Raw genomic sequence first — 18,734 nt, 5'->3', positions numbered from 1 at the left:
GACTTCAGATATTCTTGGCACGTGTTAGAGTCTCACCTTGTTCTTTTCCATTACACGTGGTGACTCCGTTTTCCACACCACCTTCTCCATCAGAGCTGGGCCTCTCTGAAGACAATTTCTATAAGGACATAAGGATCACATTATTCCCACAGTGGTCATGCAGACCTGGTGAGGTACAGTGGAAAGCGAAATGTTATCTCCAAAGTTAAAGGGTGCATGGGCTGAGAGAGTGCTCAACACTCCGCAGAAGAAGTGCTACGGCTCTCACAGAACGTTATTAAACTGGCAATTCCAGATGAAAGGATTGAGGTCTGAGGTGGCAGGCATGAGGGACACCCTGGCTAGACAATAAACTGAACACATGCACTGAAATGTCTCAACAATTCCCCATAAATACATATAGTTCATCTGTATGCACAGGGGAGGAGACACCATGAAGGAGACAAAGAGCTGAGTGAGAACTGGCGTCCCTCACCTTCTCCAGTTCTGCCTTGTTCACGGGGGCGCTGGTGCTGGGTGGTGGAGAACATTCCGGATCCACGGGCCCGCTACAGCCACTGTAGGCTTCTTTGATTACCTGAGGAAGTGAGACACAGTCTGAGCCTGACCAGAGGCAGGGGGATCCAGGTGATGGGTGTAGTCCTATGTGGGCAGACAGACGCCTACGGTGTGGCAGGAGAACTCGAGGGGTCAACAGCACATACACATAATTAAAAATTAAATAAAAAAATAAACCTTTTCTCAGGAAGGTGATGTCTGACAGATGACGGAGCTATAAGAATAAAAAGTACTCCTTTCACAGGAAATTGTTAGCTACTGCAGAGCCAGGGCACTGTGCCAGGATGACACACGGGCTATGTTAGCTGAGGGCCACGTGAACTGAGGACAGAAAGGCTTTTAGGCAGAGGGGACAGTGGTGCAAAGGCCCTGCAGCAGGTGACAAGTGTTTAAGGAGCCCCTAGAGTGTTGTGTGGCTGGGGAGAACAGGGCAGGGAAGAAGAAACTGGACGACAGGTGTAGGGGCCCAGTCACACGGCCCTCTTGGGTCTGAGGGGGAGACTGAACTTGGTCATTGTAAGGAGAGACAGATGAGCAGGACGACTACAGCATGAGGAGGGAGGGGCTCCACAACCAGGGCTAATGGCTCTGCTGCCTGGCTTTCACCTTGGCAGAATAATGAACTGTTCTGACCTGAGCCTCCTCCTTCTCCAAGGAACACAAATATCATGTTCTAGATGCTTCTGTTCCTCCAAATTCATGTTGAAAATTAAACCCCACAGCAGCAGCCTTGGAATTGGGGGTGGGGCGGGTTAGAAGATAACAGGGACAGGGGAGCTAAGCCTCTGTGAATGGCTCAGACCTCAGAGAGCTCCCATGCCCTGTGTGTATCGGACACAGCGACTAAGAACTATCTGCCAGGGGGAGCACAGGCCATCACAGCTTCCTCAGTCAGCCAGCACCTGGATCAGGGACTTCCCACCCTTAGAACTGTAAATAAATAAATAAATAAATAAATAAATAAATAAATAAGAAAGAGCAGGACTATCCTTTCTCTGGGAAAGAAACACACTTGGAGCAGGGGAGTTCTGAGCTCCTGTGGTTCAAGTCCAGCTCCCCGGCTCACCACCTGAGCAAGGCAGAGCCTCTTACAAAGACTTACACACTTTAGCTAAACTCCATAAAGCAACACCCGATGCCACTGAGAAAGGCCGTGGTGGGCACCCCTGTGGTGGGCAACCACGAAGCGCCCCAGCCCACACTTCTCCTGCACCAGGCCTCCGGGAACCTCAGCTTGTAATTGTAGCTTTAACTAAGAAAATTGGCTGCCATTACACACACAACCGTGAACTTGATGAGGTCTTCATTCTTACCAAAGCCCGCGCTCCAAACCGTGGCTGCAAAGGCGTGGTCTGGGGAAGCTTAGCTGTCTTCCTTCCCTTTGCTGTTCCCTGGCCTTGGGGGAAGCATGTGGTCGTGTGGTTGCACTTATTCCTACCAGCCCTGGTGGAGGCAGGTGCTGTGTGTGTATGTGCACATGTCTGCCAGTGTGTGTGTGTGTGTGTGTGTGTGTGTGTGTGTGTGTGTGTGTGTCTGCGTGTGTGTGTGTGTGTGTGTGTGTATGTCAGTGTGTTTGTGTGTGTGCCTGCCTGTCTGTGTGACTCTGTGCATGTATGTCTGTGTGGCCCTGTGTGTGTATGTGTCTGTCTGTGTGTCCATATGTCAGTGCGTTTGTGTGTGTGTGTCTGCGTGTCTATGTGACTCTGTGTATGTGTGTTTGTCTGTGTGGCCCTGCATATGTATGTGTCTGTCTGTGTGTCTGTATGTCAGTGTATATCTGCCTGTCTTTTGACTTTGTCTATTTGTCTGTGTGTCTGTATGTCAGTGTGTTTGTATGTGTGTCTGCCTGTCTGTGTGACTCTGTGCATGTGTGTTTGTCTGTGTGGCCCTGTGTGTGTCTGTCTGTCTGCCTGACTCTGTGTGTGTGTGTGTGTGTGTGTGTGTGTGTGTGTATGTATGTCAGTGTGTTTGTGTGTGTGTCTGCCTGTCTATGTGACTCTGTGCATGTGTGTTTGTCTGTGTGGCCCTGTGTGTGTCTGTCTGTCTGCCTGACTCTGTGTGTGTGTGTGTGTGTGTGTGTGTGTGTGTGTGTGTGTGTGTATGTCAGTGTGTTTGTGTGTGTGTCTGCCTGTCTATGTGACTCTGTGTATGTGTGTTTGTCTGTGTGGCCCTGCATATGTATGTGTCTGTCTGTGTGTCTGTATGTCAGTGTATATCTGCCTGTCTTTTGACTTTGTCTATTTGTCTGTGTGTCTGTATGTCAGTGTGTTTGTATGTGTGTCTGCCTGTCTGTGTGACTCTGTGCATGTGTGTTTGTCTGTGTGGCCCTGTGTGTGTCTGTCTGTCTGCCTGACTCTGTGTGTGTGTGTGTGTGTGTGTGTATGTATGTCAGTGTGTTTGTGTGTGTGTCTGCCTGTCTATGTGACTCTGTGCATGTGTGTTTGTCTGTGTGGCCCTGTGTGTGTCTGTCTGTCTGCCTGACTCTGTGTGTGTGTGTGTGTGTGTGTGTGTGTGTGTATGTCAGTGTGTTTGTGTGTGTGTCTGCCTGTCTATGTGACTCTGTGTATGTGTGTTTGTCTGTGTGGCCCTGCATATGTATGTGTCTGTCTGTGTGTCTGTATGTCAGTGTATATCTGCCTGACTTTTGACTTTGTCTATTTGTCTGTGTGTCTGTATGTCAGTGCGTTTGTGTGTGTGTGTGTGTCTGCCTGTCTGTGTGACTCTGTGCATGTGTGTTTGTCTGTGTGGCCCTGTATGTGTGTCTGTCTGCCTGTCTGCCTCTCTCTGTGTGTGTGTGTGTGTGTGTGTGTGTGTGTGTGTGTGTGCCTCTGTGTGTGTGTGCCTCTGTGTGCCTCCAGCCTGTTTGGCTCTGGGTATACTGCCCCCTGGAGGGCATTGTGTTCTCTTGACTGAGCACAGCTCATCCTCACAGAGATGCATAACTTCCTCTGCTTCCCACATGCAGAGGTGCCATTAACGGTGTGTGCCACTATGCCCAGCAGCAACATCTTTTGCAGGTCTTTATGAAACGGAAAAATATACAACAAGGACAAACTGGCCTTGAGATTTTCTATAAATATTTTTTTTTAACTGAGCCAATAAAAACATAGAAAAGAGACAGGATTAAGTAAAAGCCATGTGGCCAAATCCTCTGCACCGATGACACAAATCACAAAAGCATAGAGAAGAATGGCACCGGGCATATGCACACCTCTTTCTTCCCAGACCAGGCCTTCTGGAGGGAGAAGATGACACCTGGCCATCAGAGCTCGCTCATGACAGCCTCTTCCGAAGCTCCCAGGAGTTTACCTCACACACTTGCAACACTCAGGGGGCCATACTTGCTTCTCTGGTGACTCACTTCTCTCTCACCTAGAACTCAGCTCCCTTGTGGATCAGAGCCATGTGTTGTGCAGTGCTGGGATGGGCACGAGGCAACCCAGAGAGACCCAGACACCCACCTGGGACAGGCCAAGAGCAGAGAAGTCACCTTGGCATTGTGAGACTGTCTTTCCCTGTCCAGACCACAGACAAAGCACCCTGTGGGACAGTGAGCCCAGGTGGTCTCACTAGTGGAAGAAATCAGGCTGCTTCGTTCACTGACCTCTGCATCTCCCAAAGGCACCTGCAGGGTCCATTCCAAAATGATAAAGGAAGGCCCTGCCACTCGAGGTATATGTCTATGTAAAGTATAGTGTGAGAAGGTCAAAGTGCACTTAAAAGAATGACATTGGAATTGAAAACTCACGACTCCTCCACACAACCAAATACTCTGTGGCATTTTTGTTTGCTTTTAACTTAAGCCCTCCACCCCAGAAGCACAGTCTCTGCACATTTTTATGGAAACCTGATCACACTGCTTCTGGGAATGCTAGCTCGTGTCTTGTGTTTGACCTCTGCAGAGAGGCTCATGTCTGCAGCTTCTGTACACACATGAACATTCATGTGGATAGACACATGCATGCACGCATAGAGACGGGCTTCTGGCAAGGGCTGAGGGTAGTGGATGTAACAGGCAGACAAGACACATTCATGGCTCTGGTGGGTACTTTTGGCAGAAGGGCAAATAGCATTGCATGCTGGTCAAATGCTGCCTTGTGTATATCCTGCTTTGCAAGGGTAAGTGAGTTCTAACTGAAGGATTTTTAATTGTTCTATTAAAACTATTTCTAAATATCTACGGCTGGATCATAAACCCTAAACAAGCCTTGATAACAGTAGTCTTCGGTGATGAGATACTTGCCTTTATTTATAAAACAATTCCCAGTAGAGAGTGGAAAAGCACTTCCTTAGCGACTCACAGTGACAATGAGATCACTCAGCAGAAGAGTGTCCCTAGCATATATGAGACCTGAACTCAATGCCCTGGGTTCCTGGGGCACCAGGGTTACTTATTAAGACACTGTCTTTAAAAAAAAAAAAGAATTTTTAAAACTAAAATAATAAAGCAGAAAGTCATATTGTAGAAAAATCAGCTGAGCCCAAAGTTTATTACATAACTGACAAAACCAAGACCTTCTGCCGAGACAATGAACAGGGCACGTGGTATCTCACTGTCACCACACAGAACAGCACATCAAACCACCACCCTGACAACACAAAACAAGCTGGAGAAACCGAAAACCCAAAAGCAAAGTCGTAGCACTTTTCAAAGTCATCTGAGTGTGGAGATGCTGAGAAGCCACAGAGAAGGGAACCCTAAAGATGAAGGGGCCTTGGGAGAAAAGGGCTCCCCCTGCCTGGAGAAAAGAGGCTCTCCACAGCTGCCCTCTTGGCTGGCCACAAATGGAGCCAGAGATGACAGAGTAGCCAAACAAAACTTAGGTGTCCGAGGGCCTGCAGGAGCCAGTTCTCACCCCTCAGCCCTCCCATCATTTTGGAGGTGATAAGGAGGCTGAAAGGCAGGCAGGGAGGAGACAGGGTCCCGAGATGAGGAGCACTTCATCCAGCACAAGGTGTCTGCTTTGCCAAGGAAGTTCAGTTGCACGGCAAGTGCCCATCAGGAAGGTTCCAGCTTCCAGGGTCAAAGGGATACCATAGTCTCGAGAGAGCGGAGGCTGAGCCCAGAACAGAGAGTCTGGCAGGCTAGACCTAAAGAGATCCCTAGGCTGCTTCAGAAAGCTGGCCACCTGGTCCACTGTCCATGGAGACCTCAGGCCTCTTGCCAGCTTTCTGGTCCCCTGCCATACTCCTGTGAAAACACAGCACCCATTCTGAAGGCAGGAGTAATATGAAGCAAAGCAACATGGCCACAGTCTATGGTGCCTAACAACGAGGGACTGTTGGGAACAGGGCTACACCTGGCTCTTGGGAAATAGCAGAGGGTAGTCTCTGTGGTTTCCTCCCACACATCCCAAAGCCTGTGCAGACTCCTGGGGCAAATTCAGAAGCAATACAAAGATGACCCCAGTGCTGAATGACCAGACACTAAAACAGCTGTAACAGAGATGCCTGTTATATATATTAAACAGCCAATGAAGTGGAGGGTGGTGGACAGACTGATGGGATTTCAGACAGACATGATGACAAAGGACAACCAGAAAGTTCTAGAATGGAAACCAAGATTAAAGTGCACATGAGGGCACGCTGGACCAGAGCTCCCAAAGTGGAGAGGACACGCCACAAAGAGCATGCAGCCAGAGGGCCACAGGGGTGAAGAGCTGGCCCAAGTGCTTCAAGCCAACGAAAGACAGCGTCTTTTGGATAGATGGCATTGGATAGATGACAGACAAAGACCAAGAAGGCTGCCCCCTCTGCACCAGTACTGCACCATCATCCGCTGGAAGCCACTTAAACATTCCAGTGACAGTGACACCAAACCCGAGAACCATGGCGGTGGGCAGGCCTGGCTTCTCAGAAAGCAGAGTAAGATGGTGGTTCTACACTTCCTGGAAGTCCATTTTCAGAAGGCCTGTGCTAGAGGAAATGGGCTTTCAATTTTTTCTATTTAATTTTAAAAAAAGACTTAGTTTATCTTACTTGTATGTATTGTGTGTGCCTGTGTGTGTGTATGCATGTGAGTGCAGAGGTCTGTGGAGGTCAAAGGTGTCATTTCCCAATGGAGCTGGAGTTACAGGCAGCTGTGAGCCACGTATATAGGTGCTTCCAGCTGAACCTGGGTCCTCTGCCAGAGCAGCGTACACGCCTAACCGAGCCATCTCTCCAGCCCCTCCCCTGTTAAAACAACAAAACACCCACTTCTATGATGTAAAAGGAAATGAAGGATGGAGGCTCATACCCATCATCCCATCCCCCTCCGCTTCTCCTTGTCCCTTCAAGAGAATCAGGAGTTCGTGGTTCTAGACACCAAAACAGAAGTTCCCTGAGCAGGGAGAGTTAGCAAGGGCATGTCTCAATCCTATCAGCATAGGGCAGCATTTAGAAAAATACAAAGCAAAAATAAATAAATAAATAAAGTCTTTCAGGTTCCCAACAAATACGAATGATTCAGAGTCGTGTTTTTAAAACCTCCAGCCCCTCTGCAGCTCGGCAGGGAAAAGCACCCACTGTACAGACCTGACAAACTGGGTTCAAGCCCAGGGTCCCACAGTGGAAGAAGAGAAATTACGTTGTCCTCTGCCCTTCAGCATGCCCACCACCACATATGAACACACACAATATAATAATAATAATTACAATAGTTAAAATCACGGTTCTGATAAAGTAACTTGTCCAGTGGTGGATGTGGAAGGAGCTAGACTATCTTAGGCTCTGCTAGGCTGAGACAATTAGGATCCTATGGCTGATACCTTTTTGTCATTGACTCATTAGCATATATTAATGTTAATGATACACAATAGATTTCTTAGTGAGCGCGTGTCACACATGTAGATAATTTTTGCCATAGTCACCCTGTTGCCTCCTCTTCCCCTCCCCAGCTGGCCCTTCTCTTCCTAACTTGCCCCACATCTGTTTTTTACCTTGGGACCTAGTGAGTTTTATCAGGGTTAGTTACAGAAGCTTGCATAGTGACTCACAGGCGCAGAGGCATGGGACCAGTGGCTCATCACTGAAGAAAATGTCCCTCCCTCCTGGGGCAACCATTAACTGCTTAAAGATCCTCAGAAAAAAAAGAGTTCGGTACCACACCCTTCCCATGGGCAGACCTTAACTATAATCCCTCAAGGGGGAGTGGGGCCTTGTGAGCCCCCCACCCTACTTCTGGATTATCCAGTCTTCCCACCCACTCCTCCACAATGCTCCCTGAGTTTGGGGGGAGCACTCCTTAGGGCTGAGTGCTGGGTAATCATTTTGACTTTCATGGGTAGACCTCCTCAAGCTCTGCTACTGCAGGAGTAAAAGAGCAAACATTAAAACAGAGCAATCAATTCAAACTCCTCAGAAAAAGATCTCTCTCGCCTGGTATCATTTACATCCCTTGTAAGAAATACACTAAAATTAAACTCCTCGCAATTAACTACCATTCATGAGTGGAGTCGTCATGCTGTAATTAGCTAAGCGCCTCTGTTTGCAAGTAGCTCGCACAGGGGGGAGGGAGGATATGAGGTCATTTCAGTCCATCAGCATCTTGAAACGTGTTGTTTCTCTGGTCTGTTCGCCAGCTGCTCAAGGCCTCGGAGTGACTTCATGTCAGATGTGAAGCAGTTAGAAGGGAGCTGGGAGTTTAGCACGCTGCAGACCAGAGGGTGAGCGGGAGCCACCATGGTTCAAGCCATTCCTACCCAGCGCTCCTTAAGGAACAGAGAACACCAAGCATGGAAGGAGAGTCCAGGCAGCCAGGAGAGGAACCCAGAGAAAGAAAGAGCCACCAGGAAGGCCGCCCACTGCACAACTGCCCCCTCTCTCCTTTAGTGAACGGACAGGCTAAGACCACAGGAGGGGGTAGAGGGAGCGATGAGGCGGACTGGGGAGCATGATACGAGGTTCACAAAGAACCAATAAAAAGGTTTTAAAAATTAGTTTTAAAAAACAAATTACAGGAGGAAGGATAAAAAGAGGGAAGGGCCAGCTGTCCATCACTCAAAAGCGAAGCCTCCATCAAGCCAGAAAACCGACCTTGATGCCTAGATGGACCACGGTAGATCATCACAATGAGCTACACAATGGCCTAAGACTCGACCTCTTGGGCATCAAATGAAACTACAAGCAGTGTCAGGATGAGGAAGCACGAGTGTCTGGGGTGAGAAGGGTGAGGACCCACATAAAAAAAGCTGGGTGCAACATCGTGTGCTTGTAACCCCAGCTCTGGGGAGGCAGTGAGATGGATCCCTGAGGCTCACTGGCCAGCCAGCCTAACTATCTCTGTGAGCTAGGGCAGTGGCAAGGAGGAGGCCCTGTCTCAGAAAAGTGAGGCAGATGGCACCTGAGGAACAGGAACAGCATCTGAGATTGTCCTCTGCTGCCGCCATATGTGTGTGCATTTCTCTCTCTCTCTCTCTCTCTCTCTCTCTCTCTCTCTCTCTCTCTCTCTTCTCTTCTCTTCTCTCCCTCCCTCCCTGTCTCTGTGTATATCTCTCTCACACATACAGGCACACACACACATGCACACGCACACGCACATGCACATACACAGAGGCAGCATGAGTCAATCAGACGCCCATGCCTCTGTAAACCTCAAAGGCTCTGGAGGGCCTGCATTGATATGGATCAGCCTGCAGCACAGTGAGGCTCTCCTTCTCACAAACTCCCAGAAGAGATTCCGGAGCCTGAGGCTTACATGGGAGGAACCCAGAAAAAAAATCCTCCCCAGCCTGAATGTCACAATTTCAGGCAAGCCACAGGCCACTGCTGACACCACAGCCGCTGCTGACAGAGTGGAACAGGCCACCTCTGTGTGGTTCTCTGGGCGGCCCACAAAGCATCATTGTGGGCCTGGAGTCTGACTGTGTGCTCCTGGGGGCCATGGGGAATCGAGGTTCACGGTTCCCCAGATACAGTGGATGACAGTTCACCTTGCCAGATTTTACAATCAGCTGGGACACAACTGTGGGCATCTGTGTGGGATGTTTCCAGAGAGGCTTAGCTGAAGAGGGGGGACTCACTCTAAATGTGCTGAAGGCCTGGCTGATGAAGCAGAAGTGGACTGAGCTCCAACCAACACACCTCTTTGCTTCCTGGCTACAGGCGCACCTCATGCCCATCGCCCCACCCTCACCACCAAGGAGAATTTCAAACAGTGAGCTGAGACAGGCCCTTCCTTCCCTAAGTCCCTTTGGCCAGGTTGTTTTGTTACAGCAGTGAAGGAGTGGCCCATAAACTGCAAGTCACAGACACCATGGTCATAGATGCCCAAGTAGATGGCATCTTCTTCCAGCCCTGCCCTCACTGCAGGACGTCGTGAACTAAAACCTTGGGAAGATGAGCAGACACCACGCACAGCTTCTTCCAAAAGGCAGGAGGAGCAGCTATAGTTACAGAATTACTTCCAAGAGCCGTGGAAACCCAAAAGCATCATAGAATTGTATTTGTGGTTATGTGAGCTATACCCAATATTGTTGCTGTAAGAATTATTTCAATGTATTTTCTTTCCAAATACCATGACCAGCATGGGTGTCGAACAAACACAATAGACAAGAGAGTAAGTTCCAAGCTCCAGCAAAACTCAGGGTCAGAGCCACCATGCTCTTCCTGTTCAGGTCAAAATCAGGGTCAGAGTCACCATACCTGTCCTGTTCAGAGGTAAAAGCTAGACCAGTATTTTATGAGAAATTTAAACCTGTAAAAGAGACAATTCCAGATTAAAAAAGAAACATCTAGAAATTCTAGGGCTTAAAACTATGGGCCCCTCAGCTCCAACACAGTCACAGTAGGAGGTCCAACACTTGAGCTGTGATGAGGTCACAGGGTAGAGCCCTACTGTCTGCTATCAGTGCCTGCATAAAAGAGACTGCAGGTGGCCACCACCCTCTTTACACAGGAGGACAGTGAGGACATCTCATCAGAGACCAAATCCCCAGGCACCCTGACTTGCAATTTCCAGCCTCCAGAGCTCAGAAATAAACTGCTGCTTTTCAAGGCCACCCCACCTGGGGCATCTTGGGGAGCAGCCTGGGCAGAATAAGATGGATCCCAAAGCCAAAATTAGAACACAGCAGCAGAGGGACCAAACAAATCAGAAACGAGGACGACACGGGGAACTGGAGGGGACCGAGAAAGAAAGAAGCCAGACCAAAGGGGAAGAAGGGCAACAGCACAAAGTGAGAAGGTCTCACATCTAAATATTGTTTCTGGAAATGGAGGAGGGATCAAAGCAATACTAAGAACAATAACAACTACAACCACAGGGCAGACGGACAGCTTCCGGGGACAGACAGTTGCCTGCAGCTGGAAGTCAGGTGAGTGAAATTCTAGCAATGAGTGCTCAGTATCAAAAATAAACAAGGACTGGAGAGAGAGCTCTATTGTTCAAGGCTAAAACTCACAACCAAAGCTTCAAAACAAACAACAACAATGAAAGGATGTCTCAGTAGGTAAAGGCATTTACTACCAAGTCTGACAAGTTAGGTTTAATCCCAGAGGCCTACACCATGGGTGGGGGAATAGAGAGCCAGTTTTCACAAGGTGTCTGCTGACCTCCACATGCCAGTCATGTCATGTGTGCGTGCATGTCTGTGTATGCATGTGTGTATGGGGGCAGGGCAAAATTAACATGTAACTCAATTATTAAAAAAAGATAAAACTCCTAGATTCATTGATCTGTCTGGGTTTTAGACAACTTATCAATTAAATGAGTCTGGAAGTGTGTCTCAGAGTCATGTCAGATGTCCTACCTTCAACCACTGCTCAGCCTGTTCCTTGCTCTGAACAGCTAGAACCAGAGGGTCTGTGCCTTGCTGGGTGATTTTCAGCTCGTGTTTCTTCTTCTTGCTGTCTCTCGGGATGTATGTGATACTGCAGCCCTGCAGCGGCAGCTCCATCTGAGGCTGCTGGTCCTTGGAACTTTTATAGCACTGCGGGGAACACAACAGACCAATTAATGCCTTGAGGAAGTGCGACCAGAAACAATGATGAAACCCAGCATAACCAAACCTCTAGTGCTAGCCAGGCTTTGGGGGGGGGTGGCTCAGCAGCCAGCGAACAGGTGTGACACCGTCTGCTGCCTACCCACACTCCTTCCACATCTGCCACACACAGGTGTATGCTAAGTCGGCTGAGGCATATGGAATGTCTAAGACTCGACTGAGCAGGCACTGATCTGTCCTGTGTTCTATTGGAGCACAGTTCATGTGAATATAACATACATGAAAGGGTTACTAGATCTGTTGCAACTGCATAGAGCTACTGTGGGCAGACTAGGTAATGATAACGACACTTGGTGCTGGAGAAATGGCTCAGCACTTAAAAGTGCGCACTGCCCTTGTAGCGAGCCTAAGCCCTGTCCCCAGCACCCACAGCAGTTGGCTCACAACCACCTGGAATGCTAGTACTGTCTGGAGATCCTGGGAGGCAAGCCCAGGCCACCTCCAAACAGGAGTCCCCCAAGGCTGCTGCAAAGAGCCTGAGGAAGGAAGACCAGGCAGGACTCAGTTCAAGCGAAATTCATAGAGAGCCCAGGGCCCTGGAGCTGGAAGCCCGCTGGCTCTGCCCCTTGACTCCCTCAGCACTAGGTACAGGCAGACCCCAGGAAGAAAGGTGACTTGGCCTCAGAGTCCATCCAGTGGAGAGGCTCTTCCAGTGATACCCACCAGCTAGGAGACAGATACTTCAGTGAGTGGGCAGAGTGTCTGGGGGTGACTGGGTAGGTCTGGAATTGCCTGGGCATGGAAATAAAAGGTCTAGAGATGGAGTCAATAGAGTAGGTAGCGTGACACCCACAGGGGGAGGCCAGGCAAGGTGTTCCAGGAAAGAAAAGTATGCTTTCTCTCATCTGAGTAGTTGATCATGGGTTAATTATGAAGGAAGATAATGCATACACACATATACATAAAAATACATACATACATACATATACATACATACACACACACATACATACATACACACACATACATACATACATACACACAGCACAACAACAAACAAACAAACAAAACAACAATTACTACTACTACTACTTTAAGCCAAATGTGTGTAGTACTTGCTCATAATCTCATCATTCAGGAGATGGAAGAGAAAGGATTCAGAGCTCAAGACTAGCCTGGGCTACATAGTGAATTTGAGGCTAACCTGAGCTATCTAGCAAGATTCTGTCATAACAAAGCCAAAATCAAATAAAAGGCCAAGTTTCACCTTGCATTTTGTCTTACATGATGTTTTCCCTCATTTTCCATTTATTCCTTCAACAATTTAAAGGTAGGCTCTATGAAAGCTATGAAAGCTCTCACCATCATAGAGCAGGGAGAGGGCTCTCACTGCAGAGAAAAGCAAGAGAGGAGGAAGAGGACCAACGGGTGTGGGGCCAGGAACCTGGGCCCCAAACTGCTGACTCTGCATCAGCCCTCCCGCTGTCTGCACTGGAAATAAAACGGCTCTTTCTCATGAGTGTGGAGTACATTTTAAATCACTGCATATAGCATATCACCATCTTGCAGCGATTGCATCAGATTATAAAGAAGGGCTATGTTAATATTTTTCATGCTTTAAAATCCCCAATGGCATCATTTTTGGCATATTCTATATTTGGAAGAAATTCAGGCCACACATGTGGAAAAAATATGCACTTCGTTTAAAAAGGCTGAACAAAAAAAAAAAGAAGAAGAAGAAGAAGAAGAAGAAGAAGAAGAAGAAGAAGAAGAAGAAGAAGAAGAAGAAGAAGAAGAAGAAGCACATCCAGTGATCTAAGAGCCAATGCGAGCAAGACTCCCATAATTCACTGGGGGCCATGGTCTCTCTTACAGTGTTATCTGCTCCATCACGTGGGGAAAGGAGAAACCCAGATTTTCTCCTTTAAGGACTCACTTTTGAGCAATTGCTTCCTGAGGTTAATTTGAAAGACAAAAGGCAAAAAGCAGACAGTAAAACTCCTGACCCAGTGACCAGCCTTGGTTTTTACCGGAAGTGGCCTTGGGAGCTGGGGGGACTGGGGGCAGGAATGCCGCCTCCAAGGCTCCTCTCCTTGGAACCCCCAAGGGGACAGCACCTGTAGCCAGAGTCCTGAATCTTCTACGCCCTGCTTCTGGATGTACTCCACCTTCCTGTTTTGCCTCCAAAACAAAACAAAACAAAACAAAAAAACCCACCCTTCTTTTTGGAAAGCTTTTGACTTTCCAAAAGAATGTCCTTTCCCTCTGCCCTCCCCTAGGCGCCTCCACAGGCTCCGGCCTCTGCTGTGACCTGGCTGGGAGGAATTTACTGACTCGCTACAAATGAGAAAGTCTATCTTGCAGTTTCTGGCAAGTCTCAACACTGCTCATTTCCACTGACACAAGCCACAGGCCCCGCGGGGTGGAAGGACTTGGGTGTGGGGGAACCATGAGCCCTCCCTGAAGAGGTGCCAGCGGGCTGGGCTGAGCTGGGCTGGGCCGTCGCTTGCCTCCCCTGTGGTAGCGTCTGCATGTACCAGTTGTGGTCCTGTACTTCGGACTGCCAATGGCGGCACAGCCCCACTGGGCTCCTCACCAGCAGCTTGGTGTCTTTGATGACGCAGAGCAGCTTGGTCCACTGGCCAAAGCGTTTCTTGCGCAGCAGGAAGGCACAGATCTTGGCGTCTTTCACCAGGTCCATAGAGGCCTCCTCTGACGGCCACTGATGCCGAGTTTTCTTCCCCTTCCCGTCCTCTTCCTCTTCATCATATGACTCATAGGAACTGCTCATGGCATCAGAGTCATAATCTGTGGAGGAGAAAAGGGTAGAGGTGAGAGGCCGACCCTCCAGCTCACCTCACCTGGCCTTATTTCCAGCCACCGTAGGCTTCAGTGAGAAAGGGCTTCCGCCCTGGCACTGGGGATAAAACTTGCACAAGTCAGGCACTGAGAACACATCAAAATGCTTCAAATGCAACGACTAAAACATTGAGATTCATTTTTTTTTAAATCTCTAGATTCGTTCACATCAACAGGATGATGTCACCCCAATGGCAGCATTAACTGTGCCCTGCCTTGGGTGGTCACTCGGGAACCATGTCCGTGAAGAGTCCTCTGCTCCTCTTTATCTGGCCTTGATTAAATCCACCCCCACCCCAGTCTTCTTGTTGACACTACCACCCACAGACCCTTCAGTACACTTGGGATCCACCAGAGGCCACCTCTTCCCACTGGCTTGCCTTGGATCTGGGCAGGACTGGTCCCATCTCTCTAACAGAACAAATCTCACTCAAGGACACCCCAGTTCTTACACTTTCTCCACACATAGCCTGCTCCCTCTTCCTCTGGGCTCTCTGTACACACCCGAGCTGCCCCATCTCCCTCCTCTCTCCTGGGATAATGTGTGTTCATGTCTAGCATTAAGCTATGGCTCCCTCTGGCCAGTACCATGGGCTCAAGATTCCCTGAGACTCTCATGCTGAGTGAGGTCTTTAGGCTAACATGACTGCATCTGATGGAGCTTTTGGATTACGATTCAGATGAAATCTGTTACCAATACGACCATAAGGTAGAGTCCTAATCCAATGGGAGTGGTGAGAGAAAGGGACAAGAGGAAAGAGGGGGGAAGAAGGGAGGGGGTGAGGACATGTCCAGAAGGCACACCTCTAAGACAGGCCATCTGTAAGATAAAGCACTGGTACGATAACTCTAGCATGGCCCAAGAATTTCAGCATTCCAGCCTCTGAGCTGAGAGTGATTTGAGGCAGCAGCCTGAGCAGGCCAACAGCACACTGTGTCATAGGCCCTTGTGACACACTGTACACACTCCAACAGACTCCTCACTGTGTGCACAGGTCAGCTCTTTACGCCAAGCTGGGAACCCTGGGAAGAGAGCATCCTGTTGTATGTGGTAGCTCTCCCAGCCAGCACCTAGCAAAGCTCCTATTGCAGGAACATGGCCAGTGCACTGTCAGGGAAGGATCCTTCAGAGGGACAATGGCACATTCAGGCCTGGGGTGGCTGGGAAGAGAAGTAACAGACAGAGCACTTGAGGCAGTGGTAACCTGAGAGTGTGAGAGCTGCCAGTCTGAAGTGCTGAGGATGCAGACAGGAGGTTGCAGTAGAATAACTTGTCAGTCAGGCCAGGCTCCTGCCATCTTCAGATCAGCAGCCTCTCTTTCTCCTCTCCCCTCCTACACACCAGCACGTGGCTATCCCAGTGTCTGCATCTGCCTAACACCCCCTCTTTACATGGCAGCCTCAAAGGAACTTTTCAACCTTCATTTTCATGAAGGAATTAAGTCACACATGGTTCCAGGGCCCCAAAGCCTATGGCTGTGTGGATACCATACAGCAAGGCAAAGACAGAAGGCAGGCTCTGACTGGAGGGGCAGATGGGGGGAGCATACCATCAGAGAGGCTCATGCTGTCAAACAGGGACCTAAGAGCCAGAAATGCCAGACCCTGGGAGAAGGAGATTGTCACCTGGCCCCTGGAGAAGATGCTGGCAGCCCGCCACAGGTCTAAGAAAAGTGCTATAAGCCAATGCACTCTGGGAAACCAGCTTCCAGAGCATGTGGACACTCGGTGTTGGCAATGGTATGGAAGCCGGTGAGCATCACAGGGGAGTGGATAGCACTGTTAGCCCGTGCTCTACTCTGCCCTAGCAGCCTGTCACAAAGACTGACACTTACAACGCTTTAAACAACTATTTTGCGGAGGCACGTGTGTCGTGGTACATGCGTGGAGGTTAGAGGACAGCTTGGGGGGTTGATTCGCTCTTTCCACTATGTGGGTCCTGGTGAACCAATTCAGATCATCAGACTGGAGAACAAGTGTCCTACAGTGACACTTTTTCCACGACACTCTTTTTAATGAGAAAGTACTTGACAATGAGAGGAGTTTCAGAGCTGAGCACAGAAACACAGGATTCCACAGCTTGACGTGACATCCTGCTGAGAGGTGAAAGGGCCTGACACTCAGGGGACAGAATAGCATCAGTAATGAATCTGAATCCCAGGGGCAGTAAGAGGAGGTCCTGGGCATCAGTGTGCATCTCAGTTTAAAAGAAGGATTTCTGAGGTCGGCACCGGGAGCTGGTGGATCATGACTTCAGCAGAAACTGTTCAGTGAAGCCTGCCCTCTTCACAGAAGAGAAGCCTGCACCCAACAGGCATTTCTGCAGAAACCTCAACCTGCAGGACTGTGCTCTGTAGAGGCCAGGAGGGGACAGGGTAGAGCGTGCACCAATGAACTACAGAACAGTTTCTCTCCCGACCTCAGAGAATCACATCATTTACCCACACCTGGCTCTGTGGCTCCAGGTACCTCTGAACCCGACTCAACAGAAGCTGGAAGAAAGGACTCTGGGGGTCTCAGCCTTTCCCCAGACCCCTCCTGTATTAAATGCCTTCCTTAGATCCCAGACACATTGCTCCTACATTTCTGTGGTGATGTTTAGCCCTGCCTCCTCCACACCAGTGCCTTGGCTCACCACCATTCCTGAGAATGAAGGAACCACCCTGATGTGGGCAGCTGCCACTCACTTGAGGTGATGTACTCTGGAGCTTTCCCAGGGCTCAGCGGCACGGCTTCCTCATAGTAACCCTCTGGGAGAGAGGACGTTGGTAAAGGCGGAGGCCCGCTGTCAGGAGGCTGAAGGCGAAAGGAAAACCGTGCTAGATTAGAGTGGCTGCTAGAGACTCAAAGTCACCAGGACCTGGACCACGTTCTCTGCTCATGTCCATCCCTCAGCCTCACCCTGGCTGGTCATAGATCACTCAGCTCCTACTGGTACCTGTTAGGGAGTCGCACCTTCACACATGGGCATCTCACCTACTATTTGGCTCACACTCTGAGCCATTAGAAACCTCTCCCCCCCAGTCCATCTGGGCTGACTTGCATCTCCTCCTGAGCCCCATCTCCAGCAGAGACAGGGTCTATGTGTTCCTCTTCATCCTCATAGTGACCCCCTGTGATGGTTTGTATATCCTTGGACCAGGGAGTGGCACCATCTGGAGGTGTGGCCTTGTTGGAATAGGTGTGACCTGGTTGGAATAGGTGTGTCACTGTGGGTGTGAGCATAAGATCCTCACCCTAGTTGCCTGGAAGTCAGTCTTCCACTAGAAGTCTTTGAATGAAGACGTAGAACTCTCAGCTCTGCCTGCGCCATGTCTGAATGGATACTGCCATGCTCCCACCTTGATGATAATGGACTTAACCTCTGAACCTGTAAGCCAGCCCCAATTAAATGTTTTTATAAGATTTGCCTTGGTCACGGTGTCTGTTCACAACAGTAAAACCCTAAGAACTGCCCCCCCCCTCCCGCCCCAACACACTCCATGGCCAAGCGCCCCTACAGGCAGCACCAAGAACAGAAAAAGTGTGTGTATTCCCTCTCAGTGTTGGGCTGAGCAGTAGGGTCCATGAGCCATCCTGGCCTGCCACTCTTTGGAAGCAGGGTCTGCTCTTAAGCCATTCCATCAGAATTCCCTACAAACACAGGCTGTGCAGCAACCATTAGAGGTAGCAGTGCCTTAGCCTCAGACCAAACCAGATCCTACCAGCCTGCAAGATGCAGCTCAGGTCTCCTCTTACTGAACTTTCCTGACAACTAGTCCATGCCAGCCTCTTCTCTGACATCTGTGGGACCCTGCCGGTGATTGTCCTTGCTGGTCCTCTGCCACTAGAAAAGGATGAAGGGAATGAGGTCTGATGCACCAGGGCCCCTGCTCCTTGCCTGGCAATGTATCATGGGAGCCCTGCGGGAAGGCTAGCATGGATAGCCTCATACCATACAGGCGCAGAGAGCAAGGCCCAGAATCTAAAGCACGCTGCTCAAAATCAGACTTGTTCCTGCCATGGTTGGGTTTCCAGACATCCCGGCATCTATTAAAGACCTTCTTTAATGATCTCTCCCCCTCTGTGCATAGCGAATTCACACTATCTAGATTCTGTAAATAACCAGGAAGTGACAGGGTAGAAGTGACAAGCTCCATCCTGCCCGAACACTGCTCCACTGACATCATGGCCTTTGTGTTTATCCTTCTGCAAATCCTCCAGAATGTGACTCCGTCATTTTCCCTAACTCTGAGTCCAAGAAGTCCTTTGTGAGTGACTAAGGGCCATTGCACACCCACTCTGCTTCCTCCTCCTGCAGCTGGGGAGAGGCTTGAATCCCAGTTCAGCTAGCGGAATGCTATTACCCAACTGCCCAGGCCTGTTCCCTGCAGAAACCAGCTTCCATTCCCTCCT

The 18,734-nt window shown here is 49.5% G+C and overlaps 1 protein-coding gene across 4 annotated transcripts in view; it reads right to left on the bottom strand.

The window, feature by feature from the left end:
- Afap1 (actin filament associated protein 1) overlaps positions 1–18,734 on the bottom strand; it is a 110,605-nt gene that overhangs the window by 41,601 nt on the left and 50,270 nt on the right. For 2 of the 4 annotated variants that reach the window (NM_027373.2, XM_006504098.3), the window contains exons 4-8: positions 17,027–17,135; positions 14,077–14,288; positions 11,289–11,468; positions 476–577; positions 37–118 (exon numbers count right to left, since the gene is read on the bottom strand). In NM_027373.2, coding sequence (NP_081649.1) covers positions 37–118; positions 476–577; positions 11,289–11,468; positions 14,077–14,288; positions 17,027–17,135 — 685 coding nt within the window. The remainder of the gene's footprint in view (positions 1–36; positions 119–475; positions 578–11,288; positions 11,469–14,076; positions 14,289–17,026; positions 17,136–18,734) is intronic. The other 2 variants (XM_030254799.1, XM_030254800.1) reach the window with 1 other exon arrangement.

The sequence above is a fragment of the Mus musculus genome, chromosome 5 (genome assembly GCF_000001635.26).
Source record: "Mus musculus strain C57BL/6J chromosome 5, GRCm38.p6 C57BL/6J".
Taxonomy (NCBI): domain Eukaryota; kingdom Metazoa; phylum Chordata; class Mammalia; order Rodentia; family Muridae; genus Mus; species Mus musculus.
The sequence above is the reverse complement of the archived record's forward strand: the minus strand, read 5'-3'. Positions and strand labels throughout refer to the sequence as shown.